Here is a 14,208-nt window from a genome sequence, read left to right on the forward strand (position 1 = left end):
CTCCGCCCCTCCCCGGCCCAGGGTGGCCCTCGGCCCTTTGCATAATCCTGCGGCTTCACTATCTTCCCCGCAGTGGCGGCGCGCGGAGGGCAGGGCTGGCCGGCCACCATGGCGACACTCCTCTCCCACCCGCAGCGGCGCCCCCCCCTCTTGCGACAGGCCATCAAGATAAGGCGCCGCAGGGTCCGAGATATAGAGGATCCCCTGCCCCAACCGACACGGGAGGTAGGAGTGACTTCAGCGGGGAGAAGAGCTGGCCTGGGTGGGGCTCTGTGGTCTTGGGGTGCGGGCCCCACCTCTCTGGGGCTGGGGCTGGGGCTGAGGGTGTGCTCGCCTCCCCTGCCCACCCCCTGGGCAGAGCCTTCTGGGTCAGCAGAGCAGGGTCTGTGTTCTCTGGGCCACCCCTGGGCCTCAGGTCGGGGTCTGAGCCCCTCTCTCTGGTGGAAACGCCCCCCGCCCCCCGCCTCAGCTCCTCAGGCTCCATCAGGCAGGGAGGGCCCCCACCGGGCCAGGCGGCTTGGGGACCAGCTGAGCAACCCCCAGGGTCCCCACAGGCCGGCTTGCCATGACCCCCCATCTCCCACCTCCGCTGCCAGGCCTCACTTCCGCTGCTGGGCCGCGAGCGTGGCCACCGATAAGCCGTGCTGTTTCCTCTGGGGAAGGAAAGGAGGGGGGGGCCCGGGGCCGAGGACTCAACTGCTGGGGCAGCTGAGCACCCATGGACCTCGGCCGCCACAGGCCCGGGGCCGAGGAAGGCGGCCCAGGGGCCGGCCCCCCAGGAGGCCTGCTGGGGGAACAGGTGCGCCGCTGGGCGGGATGCCGGGCCGGGGCCGGGGCCTGCTCTGCGAGGAGCCGCTCCCGCGGTCCAGGCCCTGACCCCGGCCCCGACACTGTCTTTCCACCTCGCTCCCCAGATCGAGCCTCCATCCCACCACTTCTCCCCGGAGCAGGTAAGGATCGGGGACACAGAGAGGGGCTGGGGAGCAGCCTGCATCCTCCCAAGCAGCCCCGGCATCCTGGCCGAGCCTGATGGCCACAGCCCCCCTCTCCTGCATGTGTGGGCGCGCCGGCGCCGCTGCGGGCAGGCGGTCCTGTGTCCCGGGCCTGGTGCGGCTCAGCCTTGTGGTGGGTGGACGGGTCCTGAGGTGACCCCGCTGTGTCTCAGCGGGCCCTGCTCTACGAGGAGGCTCTCTACACCGTCCTGCACCGCGTGGGGAAGCCTGAGCCCAACCATGTGACGGAGGCCTCGGAGCTGCTGCGCTACCTGCAGGAGGTGAGCCCAGCACCCCCTCCCCCCGCAGCCCGGACTCAGGCACCCTCCTTCCCCGCCTGGCCTGGCCACTCCCACCCACGCCCGCCCCCCTCCCTCCTCCCAGGCCTTCCACATGGAGCCGGAGGAGCACCAGCGGATGCTGCAGCAGGTCCAGGAGCTCGAGGTACCCTGGCCCGGGGCCCGCGGGGCAAGGCCGGGGCTGGGAGCCCAGCCCCCTCTGCCACTCAGGCGCCCCCTCCTCTCTCTCCAGAAGCCAGTGTTTTGCCTGAAGGCCACGGTGAAGCAAGCCAAGGGCATCCTGGGCAAGGATGTGAGCGGTGAGTGGGTGCCGGGGCCTGCGGGCCTTCTTCCCGCTCCTTCCTCTCCCGGCATCACAGTCTGTCCCGGAACTCTGGGTGGGGGCTCGGCTCCCCCAGACACCCCGAGGCTGCCCTGGTGCTGATGGCTCCTTGCCCTCGGAGTCTGGGGTGGGGGTGATGAAGGACCCTCCCACGGAGCCCGGCCAACACCCTCCCACCTCTCCTCCCAGGGTTCAGTGACCCCTACTGCCTGCTGGGCATCGAGCAGGGGGTGGGCGTGCCGGGGGACAGCCCAGGGTCGCGGCGGCGGCAGCCGAAGGCCGTGGTGAGGGACACCATCCCCAGGGAGCAGACCCACCGCACCCAGGTCGTCACCCAGACGCTCAGCCCCGTCTGGGACGAGACCTTCATCCTGTACGTGGCCCGTCCCAGTGGGAGGGGTCCCCCGGGAGTGAGACCAGCAGGGCTTCCTGGCCTCGGGAGGGGCCTGGCTTGACCCGAGGAGAGACCTGCTCCTGAGGCTGGGCGGACAGACAGGGCGGACACACAGGGCGGACACACAGCGGGGACACACAGGGCGGACACACAGGGCGGACACACAGGGCGGACAGACAGGGTGGACAGACAGGGCGGACACACAGCGTGGACACACAGGGCGGACACAGGGCGGACACACAGGGCGGACAGACAGGGTGGACAGACAGGGCTGGCCATGTGCTGGCGGGGTGCGGGGTGCAGAGGTCAGCGGGCGGGGCCGATCTGGGGTAGCCTGAGCCCTAACTGAAAGGAGGAGGGATGCGGTGGGAGGGGAGGTGGAATTGCCAGGAAGCGGCTCAGGGCCCGGGTGGCGCTCCTGGCGATGGCAGCTCCGCGAGAAGCCCTGGGCTGGGCGGCCATGGCTGGACGAGGGGTTACCCGCCGAGGCCCTCACCGAGCCCTCCTCTCCCCACAGGGAGTTTGAGGACATCAGCAGCTCGAGCTTTCACCTGGACATGTGGTGAGGCGCCGGCCCCGCTGCGGGGTGGGGAGACAACGGGGGGCGGGGGGCGGCGAGGTGTCAGCCTCCAACCCACGGGGTCGGGCGCTCCCCGGAGGCCCTCCGCCTCCAGCTCGACCTGTGCCGCAGGGACCTGGACACCGTGGAATCTGTCAGGCACAAGCTCGGGGAGCTCACAGACCTGCATGGGCTGCGAAGGTGGGTGCCGTCGGGCTCCCAGGGAAGGAGTGGGGGCTCCCCACCCCCACCCAACACCAGTTGCTGGGCCCTGTGGCCGCACGTCGGGGGCAGGTGCCATCCTGGCCCCTCAGGCTCTGGGCCCGTCTCCCTCACGCACCCTGCCTGGAACAGGATCTTCAAGGATGCCCGCAAGGACAAGGGCCAGGACGACTTTCTGGGCAACGTGGTTCTGAGGCTCCAGGTGAGGGGGGCGGGGAAGAGGCGGGAGAGAGGCAGGAGGGGGTCAGAGAGGGGGTCAGGGGCGGGGTTCCAGGCCTGCCTCCTGGCGCCTCCCTGTCCCCACTCGTGGGCATGAGCTTCTCCCGCCCCCCGGCCGCCAGGACCTGCGCTGCCGGGAGGACCAGTGGTACCGTCTGGAGCCCTGCACCGAGACCTACCCGGACCGTGGTCGGTGCCACCTCCAGTTCCAGCTCATTCACAAGCGGGTAGGTCGGGGCCAAGGGCCAGGGGCCTCCCAGGGGGCTGAATGGGCTACACCGGGCATGGGGGGCTCGGCTCACCCCACACTGGCCCTCCTGCAGAGAGCCACAGCCGCCAGCCGCTCCCAGCCCAGCTGCACGGTGCACCTCCACCTGCTGCAGCAGCTCGTAGCCCACGAGGTCACCCAGCACCAGGTACCGCCCTCCCGGGGCTGGGCAGGGCCCGGGTCTGCCTGCCAGGCCCTGACACCCCTCCACCTGTCCCCCAGGCAGGCAATACCTCCTGGGATGGGTCGCTGAGTCCCCAGGCTGCCACCATCCTGTTTCTCCATGCCACCCAGAAGGACCTGTCCGACTTCCACCAGTCCATGGCGTGAGCGCACCCCCCTCCCTTCCTTCCAGCCCCCCGTGGGCTGGCAGCCGGAGCCTAAACCCCCAGAAATTTCTGTTTGGCCTAAACTGTGTGTTTTCGGTTTTGAGTTCGTTACCAACTTGTAAAATCAGGAGGTTTCCGTGCAGATTCATATCGCCAGCTCTCGCGAAACCTCAGCGCTCCGTCCCGCACTGCCTCTTGCTGGCTCCGTGGCTCAGAGCGGAGTGGCATGTCCTCCCCAGTCCGTCACGTTGCCCTCAGGCCCAGTCGCTCCCCGCCATCGCCTGAGTCCTGGGCATCTGAGTTTGCCAGCCCTGCCCCAGGCCCACCCCACTTCCCCATGCCGCTGCCGTCCTGCGGCAAATCATGCACTGAGTGCCTGTCACATCCCCGGGGTCACAGCAGATGGTGGGAAGGCCAGGCGGGCGCACCTGTGAGCTCACAGACATTGCAGTGCCCACGGGGGTCGGGAGGAGGGCACAGCAGGTGCTGCCCTGAGCAGGGGCTGACCCTTGGCATTGGAGTCAGGGGTGGAAGGGGGCAGCTCTAGGACGGGGGCAGGTGGGGATTCCTGGACAGGTGGGGGGTCAGGTGTGGCTGAGACTGGAACGGCACTGATGAGAAGGGCCTGGTTTGCCCACCGGGCCCAAGCCTGTCACGCAGGTGGCCGCCATGTCCCGGCAGGGACAGTACCAGGCCTGTGCCCTTCCCCCCCACACACTCGAACCTTGTCCCATCGCCATCGCCACCTCGGGGAAGTCTCCCCTGAATTATCTAAAGGGAAGTTCCAGCCAGTGTTTGCTCAAGTCTCCAAATGGGATTTTTCAAAAGCAGCAAGAAAGCCAAATTTTAAAATCACAAGTGTCCTAATTTAAGAGATGGGTGGTTAACTTGGGCGCTGTCCCTCCCGAGGCTGGGCTGGGCTGGGCTGGGCAAGCAGCGGGAAGGGAGGTGCCCAACCTGGCCAGGCTGACGGCTTCCGTGTGCCACAGGCAGTGGCTGGCCTACAGCCGAGTCTACCAGAGCCTGGAGTTCCCCAGCAGCTGCCTCCTGCACCCCATCACCAGCATCGAGTACCAGTGGATCCAGGGCCGGCTCAAGGCAGAACAGGTGGGCTGGGGCGGGGTGAGGGGTGTTGGGCAGGCAGGGCCCAGGGACGGGAGCGGCTGTGGGGGCCCCATCATGCAGCTCAGGCCTCACAGCATCTCCTGGGCACCTTCCTGGGCATGTTCCTGGGCCTGCAGCGGGAGGAGCTGGCCACCTCGTTCAACTCCCTGCTGGCCTACGGCCTGTCCCTCATCCGGAGGTTCCGCACCGTCTTCCCCCTCTCGGTCGCCGACTCCCCAGCCCGGCTGCGGTCTCTCCTCAGGTCTGTGTGGTCGGGGACTAGGGAACAGCGGGGGCGCCTGCAGGGATGGGAAGCTGTGGAGGGAGGGGTGTGGGTAGCAGCAGGCTCTGTCCTCACAGGGTCCTGGTCCAGATGTGCAAGATGAAGGCCTTTAGAGAGCTGTGCCCGGACAGTGCCCCACTGCCCCACCTGGTGACCGAGGCGCTGCGGGTATGGTACCCCCTGGGGATGGGGAGGGCGTGTGCCTGGGCCGAGCAACCCCCTTGCTCACTGCCTCTTCGCCCTCAGGCTGGCACCGTCGAATGGTTCCACCTGAAGCAGCAGCACCATCAGCCCATGGTGCAGGTGAGGGGCTGTGCAGGGTGGCGGCGGGGGTGCCTGCTCTCCCAGCCCTGCTCAGCTCGCCTCTGTCCCCGCCAGGGCCTGCTGGAGGCGGGCAAGGCCCTGCTGAGCCTGGTACAGGACATCACTGGCGACCTGCACCAGTGCCAGCGCACGTGGAACAAAATCTTCCACAAGTGAGCGGCGGCTGGGCTGGGAGAGTGGGGGCAGGGGCTCAGCACGCGGGCCAGAGGGACCCCGGCGTGTGGCACCAGGTCACCCGCTGCCCCTCCCGCAGTGCTCTTAAGATCGACCTCTTCTCCATGGCCTTCCTGGAGCTGCAGTGGCTGGTGAGTCCCGGGCCCAGGCCTCTCCCTCTCCCTCCACCCTGGCCCTGGAGCCCCGCCCACCACGCCGTCCCCTCGCAGGTGGCCAAGCGGGTGCAGGACCACACGGCCGCGGCGGTGAGCGGCCCGGTGTCCCCAGAGATGGGCGAGAGCCTGTTCCAGCTCTACATCAGCCTCAAGGAGCTCTGCCGGCTGGGCCCGGCGCCCTCGGAGAGGTGGGCCGCAGGCGGGCAGCGGGTGCGCAGGGGACGGGAAGGCCCGCCGCCCGCCCCCGCTGGCCCGGCCTTGCCCAGGCTGAGTCCCGGCTCTCCCCAGGGATGGAGTCCTGGCCCTGGACGGCTTCCACCGCTGGTTCCAGCCCGCCATCCCCTCCTGGCTGCAGAAGACGTACAGCGTCGCCCTGGCTCGGGTGCAGCGGGCGGTGCAGATGGACCAGGTGGGGGCGGGGCGGGGTCTCGGCTTTAGGGTGGGGCTTGGGGCTCTGCTGGGACTTCAGGATGTTCAGAAGCAGGTCACTGGTGATAAAGGATGCTTTTATTTTTCATTTTTATTATTTTTTTATTTTTTTTTAAATCTCTTTTTTTTAAAAAATATATTTTATTGATATTTCACAGAGAGGAAGGGAGAGGGATAGAGAGTTAGAAACATCGATGGGAGAGAAACATCGATCAGCTGCCTCCTGCACACTCCCTACTGGGGATGTGCCCGCAACCAAGGTACATGCCCTTGACCAGAATTGAACCGGGACCCTTCAGTCCGTAGGCCGACGCTCTATCCACTGAGCCAAACTGGTTTCGGCCCATTTTTATTATTTTTAAAAATATATTTTTATTGATTTCAGAGAGGAAGGGAGAAGGAGAGAAACATAGAAACATCAATGATGAATTATTGATGGCTGCCGCCTGTACACCACCTCCTGGGCATGTGCCCTGTCCTGGAATCAAACCGTGACCTCCTGGTTCATAGGTTGGCACTCAGCCACTGAGCCACTGCGGCGGGCTAAAGGGTGCTTTTAGGCCAGTTGTATGGGAAACGCTGCCTCGTGCTATCCTTGGAGCTGTGGCTTCCCTTTACAGACGGATCCTTGCAGGGAGTGGGGCGGTGGGGGTGGTAGGGGGGTGGGAGTAGGGGTGGTGAGGGCAGTGGGGGTGCGGGCGGTGGAGTTTGGGGGGATGGTAGGGTTGTGGGGAGGGGAGTCTGGGCGGAGCCTTGCTTGTTCCCCTGTAGCCCCCTGCCCAGCTCTGTTTGCAGATGGTAGAAGCAAGGAGTGCTGTGGAAGGGAGGAGGGAGGAGGGCATGGATTTAGCAAGCCCCGAGCCCTCCTTTCTGACTGTTCCCCATCTCCCAGCTGGTGCCCCTGGGGGAGCTGACCAAGCACAGCACCTCGGCTGTGGATCTGTCCACCTGCTTCGCCCAGATCGGCCACACTGCCCAGCAGCTGGACTGGCCCGACCCAGAGGAGGCCTTCATGATCACCGTCAAGTTCGTGGAGGTGCAGCGTCTTCCCGCGTCCTTCCCACCTTCCAGGACAGCCGCATTCCCGCCCACCCTGGCTCTCCAAGGCCGCCTCCCAAGTCCTTGAGATTCCTGTGCCTTCGCCATCTGCCCCTCCTGGGTGCCCCCCCGTTGACCACCCCCTCCTCACCCCAGGACACCTGTCGGCTGGCCCTGGTGTACTGCAGCCTGATAAAGGCCCGGGCTCGTGAGCTCGCTGCAGGCCAGAAGGACCAGGGGCTGGCAGCCAATATGGTAAGGACCAGCTGGGGGCTGGGCTGGGCTGGGCTGGGGTAGAGACTGCCCCACCTGCCCCTATTCAGGGAGCTCTGTGTCCCTGTGCCCTGCCTGCCCCCAGCTGTGCGTGGTGGTAAACGACATGGAGCAGCTGCGGCTGGTGATCGGCAGGCTCCCTACCCAGCTGGCATGGGAGGCGCTGGAGCAGCGGGTCGGGGCTGTGCTGGAGCAGGGGCAGCTGCAGAACACGCTGCACGCCCAGCTGCAGAGCGCGCTGGCGGGGCTCAGCCACGAGATCCGCACAGGCGTCCACACCCTGGCTGAGCAGGTACCTTGTCCGACCCACGGTGACCCTGGCCCCCCACCCTCAGCCTAAAGCCTCCCCCCGCCCCCGGCAGGCTGATGTCCAGCCCCCACTCCTTCCTGAACCTAAACTCAGGCCCTGGCCTCCCCCGCTGTTCTGTGTCTGCAGCTGGAGGTGGGCATTGCCAAGCACATCCACAATCTGGTGGGCGTCAGGGAGTCCGTGCTGCCGGAGGATGTGAGTGGCCCCCCTCTCGCTGACCTTGGCCAGCTCTGTGGGTCTAGGCTTGCGAAGGAGAACAGGTTGGGCAGAAGGCTGGACATCATGGGTGTCCGAGATAAGTCCCCCAGACCAGACATGGGCAGGGAATGTCCCCTCCTGGGCCTCGGGTTCCTGCTTGGGTGCTGAGGGGGCAGGGCGGGGACATTCCCGAGCTCTCCCCGCTCGGTTAGTGTGGGGCTGCCAGGGGGCAGGGCTGGGACTTGGCATCCTTCTCGGCTGCCTGTTCACACAGCCCGCTGGCCTGTCGCCTCGTCTGCCAGCAGGGAGAGTGAGGCACCCTTCGATGGTTTGGGAGCGTCCTCACTAAATAACCCATCACTATGCAGGCACCCACTTGTCCCGGCATTGCTTAGGGGCGGGGGGCATGGGGCACTGAGCCCCGGGACAAGAGCGCTGCCTTCCTGGAGCTTACCTTCTGCCGGGGGCGGTGAGAGAAGAACGAAGTGTGTCTGTAACTAGAGCTGGCGCTGTGACTAAATACATATGGGTGTGAATATGTGCATATGTCCACACACACGCACACACGCGCACGCACGCGGTGCGTTAGCTAATAGGTGCTAAAGAGAAAAATGAAACACAAAAGAAGTGGGACGTGTCAAAGGCTTGTGTTTTCAGAGAGTGGCCGGGAAGGCCTAGCTCAGTGGGTGCCAGCGGAGTCCAGACCCGCAGGAAACAGGGGAAGGCGCCAAGAGCATTTCTGGGGGAGGAGCAGCAAGGGCGAAGGCCTGAGGCAGGACATGTCTGCAGGGTCAAGCGGCTAGTGGGCCTGGAGCCGGCGGCGGGCAGAGCCCGCTGCTGCAGGAGTTCCCGACGCTGGCGCAGAGGCTCCTGGCCCTGTCTCCTCTCCCGGATCGGGCCGGGGCCGGGGTGGGACCAGGCTGGGCCGAGCTGGACGCGCTGCCCGCCCCTCTCCGCAGGCCATCCTGCCCCTGATGAAGTTCCTGGAGGTGGAGCTCTGCTACATGAACACCAACCTGGTGCAGGAGAACTTCAGCAGGTCTGCAGCAGCGCTGCCCTGCGCGCCCACACCTCACCCCTGCTCCACCTGCCGCCCTTTCCTGGCTTCCGCATCGTTCCCGGGTGGGAGGCCACCGGCCTCTGCCTTGGTGCTTGCTCCAGGGGCAGGGAGCTCACTACCTGACGTCCTTTCTGCACTAGCCCCGGGCCATCTGGCCTCACAGACTGCCCCTGACGTCATGGGCAGCTGGTTTCCTCTCCCATGACTCGGGGCAGTGGGGGATGAGGTCAAGGGCGTGGGGTCTGGACCAGCTGGATTCAGACTTCAGCTTCGCCGCTGCTGGGGGTGGTCTTGAGTGGGTGACTCCAGTTTTCTGTGTAGATGGTCGTAGTTCTGGCCTCTATTAGGGCTCAATGAGTCGCTGACGTGCTGGGAGCAGAGCCTGCACAAAGGAAGAGGTCCGTGAGCTGCAGGCGCAGTGGCAATGGGTGGTGCTAGATCCTCTAGGTGCCGTGGGCCCGCCCCCTGCTCCACTGCTAGTGATGGGGGCTCGGGGCGCCAGAGCGCACCTTTTTTTTTTTTTTTTTTTTAATATATATATTTATTTTAGATAGCAAGGGAGAGAGAGAGAAAAAAAAATCAATGATGAGAAAGAATCATAGATCGGCTGCCCCCTGGGGATTGAGCCTGCAACCCGGCATGTGACCTGACCAGAATTGAACCTGGGACCCTTTAGTCTGCAGGCTGATGCTCTATCCACTGAGCCAATCCGGCTAGGCCAGAAGCCCACCTCCTTTATTTATTTTTTATTTTTTTAAAAAATATATTTTATTGATACTTTACAAAGAGGAAGGGAGAGGGATAGAGAGCTAGAAACATCGATGAGAGAGAAACATCAATCAGCTGCCTCCTGCACACCTCCCACTGGGTATGTGCCCGCAACCAAGGTACATGCCCTTGACCGGAATCGAACCCGGGACCCTTCAGTCCGCAGGCCGACGCTCTATCCACTGAGCCACACCGGTTTCGGCAAGCCCACCTCCTTTGTTTCTTAAGCCATAGAATGCCGGTTGTTGAGCTTTGATTTTCACCTGAAACGGAATGTAGCCCCACCCAGAGAGGAGCTGTCCTCTCCCTGTCTCAGAAGCCCTTAGAACAGTGGTTGGTGCAGAGTACGTGGCTCAGTCAGCTACTTTCATGTCGACCTCCACATTCTTTACTGCACATGTTTGTACTTACCGTGAAATTTCAGCTCCACTTTGACGTGAATCTCAGCTGTCTCAGGTAGTTATTGGGCCTGTGGCCTGGCTGCTACCCTCTCTCCCAGCAGCCAGCAGATGGGTCTCCATCGGTGTGCCGAATCCTATTCGTTTGGCTACTGCCATCTTGACCCATGATCAGTCATTGGGGAGCAGCCTCCCCCGCCCTCGTTTGTTGGGGTTTGATAATCCTGAGAAGCTTCTGCACGAGGTTGGGAGACCTGCTGGGTGGGACTGGCCCAGCTCCCCGCCCCTTGCCCTCAGGAGACCAGCCCTCACTCCCTGCCTGGGCCCTGGCCCAGTCTCTCCTGTGAAGCAGGTGCGGGGTGAGGTGAGGAGGAGCTGTGGATGGGCCTGGGTCCCATGAGGTCCTTTCTCAAAAGCATCTCCGCTTCCTCCTCTTCCGTCTTTCTGTCCTGTGCCTGGCATCCCTCGGCACTTCACCCAGCCTTTTGACCCTGCTCTGGACCCACACGCTCACGGTGCTGGCGGAGGTGGCCACCGCCCAGCGGAGCTGCCCCCTGGCCTCTAGGAGGCTGAAGATTGCGCTGCAGGTAAGAATCCAGTGACGCAATGATGGCCCTGTTGGCGTGTGTGCAGGGTCACCTCTGATGTGTCTGCTCATCCTCTAGAACCTGGAGATCTGCTTCTATGCCGAGGGCTGTGGCCTGCCGCCCGAGGCCCTGCACACGGCCACCTTCCAGGTACGGGCCTTTGGTGTGTCTGGGGTGGGGGGAGCCGGCCCTCCTGTGCTCACCTGTGTCCAGGAGAGCTACGTAACCACAGTACCTCGCACCAAATGAAAACGTAGGCCAGTTTAGCCCTCACTGGTTTGGCTCAGTGGATTGAGCCTCAGACCGAAGGGTCCCAGGTTCGATTCCGGTCAAGGGCATGTACCTCAGTTGCAATCCCCAGCCCGGGTCACGGTGCGTGCAGGAGGCAACCAATCGATGTGTCTCTCTCACATGGAAGTTACCCTCTCTCTGTCTCTCTCCCTTTCTTCCTCTCTCTCTAAAAATCAATGGAAAAATATCCTCGGGTGAGGATAGCAAAACAACAAAAAAACCGTGGGCTTCTTTTTCCAAAAAAAGGAAGCAACAGCAGCAGCAGCACGTGAAGCCAGGCGTGAGGGTCTGAGCATGTGGAGGGGGGCTATGGGTGGCATGCCTGCCCGCCAGGGCAATCCTGAGGGTGTGTCCCCTGCCTGTGGTCCCGGCGCGCCCAGAGCTTTCCATGTCAGATTAACGTCTCTCTCTTGGCTGGGAGCTCCCGGAGGGCAGCGCTGGCCGAGGCAGAGTGTGACAGTTCAGGTGACTTCTGGGCTGGGCCCCGTTCGCAGGATCTGCAGAGGGACTTGGAGCTGCAGGCGGCCTCCAGCCGGGAGCTCATCAGGAAGTACTTCAGCAGCCGCCTGCAGAAGCAGGTGAGGGCCGGTCCCCAGGCGCCCGCCCCTCAAGCCCCGCCCCTGCCGACGCCCACGTGCCCCGCACCCTCAAGCCCCGCCCCTGCTGACGCCCACGTGCCCCGCACCCAGGCCGAAACTACCACCGAGGAGCTCGGGGCCGTGACCATCAAGGCTTCCTACCGCGCCTCCGAGCAGAAGCTGCGCGTGGAGCTGCTCAGCGCCTCCAACCTGCTGCCCCTGGACGCCAACGGTGAGTGGGGGCTGCCCGCTGGTCACTCTGGACCCCCCTGGGGGCTCTGCTCGCCCAGCGGGAGCACTGGGTGCACTTCCTCCAGATGACCAGGAGGGGGCAGTGCTGCGGAGCAGGGCACAGCTGCAGGGAGTGGAGGCTGGACGGGGGGCTGGGATATCTTTGGCCGTTGTACGACCCCCCCGCCCCCGCCATTTGCCAGGCTCCAGCGACCCCTTTGTCCAGCTGACCTTGGAGCCCAGGCACGAATTCCCTGAGCTGGCTCCCCGGGAGACCCAAAAGCACAAGAAGGACCTTCACCCGCTGTTTGATGAGACCTTTGAATTGTGAGTGGGTCCCACGCTTGCAGCGCTTCCCCAGCCGTGGACCATCTCCTGCTGACTGGGCCCAAGGGGCTCCCCTAAGGTGACCTCCTTTGGGTCCTTGGGGGAGCACCTGGGACAAGGGTTTGCTGGCATCAGTCCCAAACCTGCTCCCTGGGAGCGGCCAGGGTGTTGGGGGAGACTCCCCATGTCACTTCCAGGGAAGGGTCCTGACCTGAAGTCCGCTGTTGTCCAACACCAGCGGCCCAGCCCCGGGACATAGGGCCCCTGGTTTAAAGCATAGGCCCAGTCAGAGCATCAGACCATGCGGCCCATACTTTGCAATCCCTCCCTCCCCCCAATCTGGCATCTTTCTCCCAGTCCTGGCCTGTCCTCAGGAACAGGAGGTGAGCCCATGAGTGGGGGTGGATGGCATTGGCAGTGTGTGGGGTGGGTAGCCGAGCCCAACTCTGCCCCCAACCCAGCCTGGTGCCTGCTGAGCCGTGCCAGAAGGACGGGGCGTGCCTGCTGCTCACGGTGCTGGACCATGACACGCTGGGGGCCGACGACCTGGAAGGGGAGGCCTTCCTCCCTCTGCGCTCTGTGCACGGCCTGAATGGGACTGAGGAGCCTGGGGAGGTGCCTCAGACGCGCCTGCCCCTCACCTACCCCATGCCCGACGGTAGGCTGAGCCCAGCGCTGGGGGTGCAGGGGAGGGGCAGCCTGGAAAGGCTCCGACTGAGGCCCTCGGAGGTGAAGCCGTTGGAGCCAGCGTGGTGGCTGATGTTGCTGAGACCTCTAGGTCAATCAAGCAACGAGCGTAATTGACGCTGGGCCACGTGTAGTGACCGTCTCTGGTGGAGGAAGGTCACCATTTACCTGGGGAGGGCCATCTTGCTAACAGGACGAGGTCACGTTTGTGCCCTTATGGGCCAGTTCTACTTGACATGTATTATTAACTTTTTCAATCCGTACAACCACCCAATGAGGCAGATACTATTATTGCTATTTTATGGACAAGTAACCTGAGGCACAACGAGGTTAGCTAGCCTGAGGTCCTCATATTAGAAGGTAACAGTTGCCTGCTGTCCCCTGCACTACCCAGGCACTGTCTCACCCCCCCACACACACACCCCGGCTCCGAACCTAACCCCCAAACGCCTCTCTTCACAGGGGACCCAGTCCTGCGGCTGCTGGAGAGCAGGAAGGGGGACCGTGAGGCCCAGGCGTTTGTGAAGCTGCGGCGGCAGCGAGCCAAGCAGGCCTCCCAGCATGCCCCACAGCCAGGGAGATAGCCATGGAGGGTGGGCTCCCGTTAGGGACAGGCTTTCCTGGGATGGCTGGGGTGTCCCCACCGCAGTGCAGCCCCCGGCCTGGCCTAACACTCAGAAGGGCTCTGCAAGGCTGGAAAGCCCAGAGTGCAGACCCCTCCGCTCTCCTGCCAGAGCGGGGCCCCATCAGCAGTATTTATTCTCCCCCCTCTCCCCACCCCCGCCTTCAGCCTTGGCCTCAGCATTCTCTGCCAAATCCCAGCACCGGGGCGGGGTGCCGCTGTGCATCTCCTGCCCCTGCTCCTCTGGGAAAAGTGCTGGCAAAGCAGGGGCTCAGCCATCTGTCCCCCCGGAAACCTATTCCAGCCACTGGGTGTGGGTGGGCTCCCTTGGGCCTCTTCTTCAGCACCCCCACTCAGACCCATTGGGGCCAGGGCTGTGGGCACAACTGCCCTGGGGGCCGGTAGCCATAATGAAGGAGCCCAGGTCCCCTCCTGACGGGGCTGCCAACACCCAGGCTAAGAAGCTGGAACCAGGGACCCGGCTGTGCCAGGAGAGAGCTGGCAGGCGGGGGGAGTGGGCTGGCATGGAGGCCGGAAGCAGAAAGGACAGCTTGGCTGACGATATCTACTGAGGACATCTCCCCAAGCCAGTACCGGCCACCTAAAAATGTTCTGAGCAAAAATAAAAAAATCGCAATCCATCGTCCTCTTAGAAAACATGCTGTTTGCCTACAGTGGGGCCCAGGTGTCAGGTCATGCAAACCCCCGCCCAGCCTGCAAGACATCGTGGGCTGCCCCCACCCTGGGGCTCGGCCCACCCCTCCCCC

At 64.0% G+C, this 14,208-nt stretch overlaps 1 protein-coding gene across 1 annotated transcript; it reads left to right on the forward strand.

The window, feature by feature from the left end:
• The first annotated feature begins 94 nt into the window (after positions 1 to 94).
• Positions 95 to 14,094, forward strand: UNC13D (unc-13 homolog D). Its single transcript, XM_080679163.1, has 32 exons — positions 95 to 225; positions 915 to 950; positions 1,166 to 1,273; positions 1,377 to 1,436; positions 1,524 to 1,590; positions 1,803 to 1,986; positions 2,525 to 2,569; positions 2,699 to 2,767; positions 2,921 to 2,990; positions 3,130 to 3,234; positions 3,331 to 3,423; positions 3,498 to 3,601; positions 4,594 to 4,711; positions 4,846 to 4,970; positions 5,069 to 5,159; positions 5,238 to 5,294; positions 5,370 to 5,467; positions 5,569 to 5,620; positions 5,699 to 5,832; positions 5,933 to 6,053; positions 6,966 to 7,109; positions 7,268 to 7,366; positions 7,470 to 7,676; positions 7,821 to 7,889; positions 8,852 to 8,931; positions 10,600 to 10,705; positions 10,784 to 10,855; positions 11,491 to 11,574; positions 11,686 to 11,806; positions 12,009 to 12,132; positions 12,594 to 12,790; positions 13,282 to 14,094. Exons 1-32 carry the CDS (start codon positions 109 to 111, stop codon positions 13,401 to 13,403), a joined length of 3,279 nt encoding a protein of 1,092 aa, XP_080535289.1. The 5' UTR covers positions 95 to 108; the 3' UTR covers positions 13,404 to 14,094.
• Positions 14,095 to 14,208: the final 114 nt, after the last annotated feature.

The sequence above is a fragment of the Plecotus auritus genome, assembly GCF_963455305.1.
Source record: "Plecotus auritus genome assembly, chromosome: 7".
In the NCBI taxonomy this organism is placed as follows: domain Eukaryota; kingdom Metazoa; phylum Chordata; class Mammalia; order Chiroptera; family Vespertilionidae; genus Plecotus; species Plecotus auritus.

Excerpts from the sequence above, each read along its gene's own strand:
- UNC13D (XM_080679163.1), top strand. The coding sequence starts at position 109 with ATGGCGACACTCCTCTCCCACCCGCAGCGGCGCCCCCCCCTCTTGCGA. Across the intron at positions 1,591-1,802 it reads CCTGGGCAAGGATGTGAGCG|GGTTCAGTGACCCCTACTGC; the intron begins GTGAGTGGGTGC and ends CTCTCCTCCCAG. Across the intron at positions 12,133-12,593 it reads TTTGATGAGACCTTTGAATT|CCTGGTGCCTGCTGAGCCGT; the intron begins GTGAGTGGGTCC and ends CCCCCAACCCAG.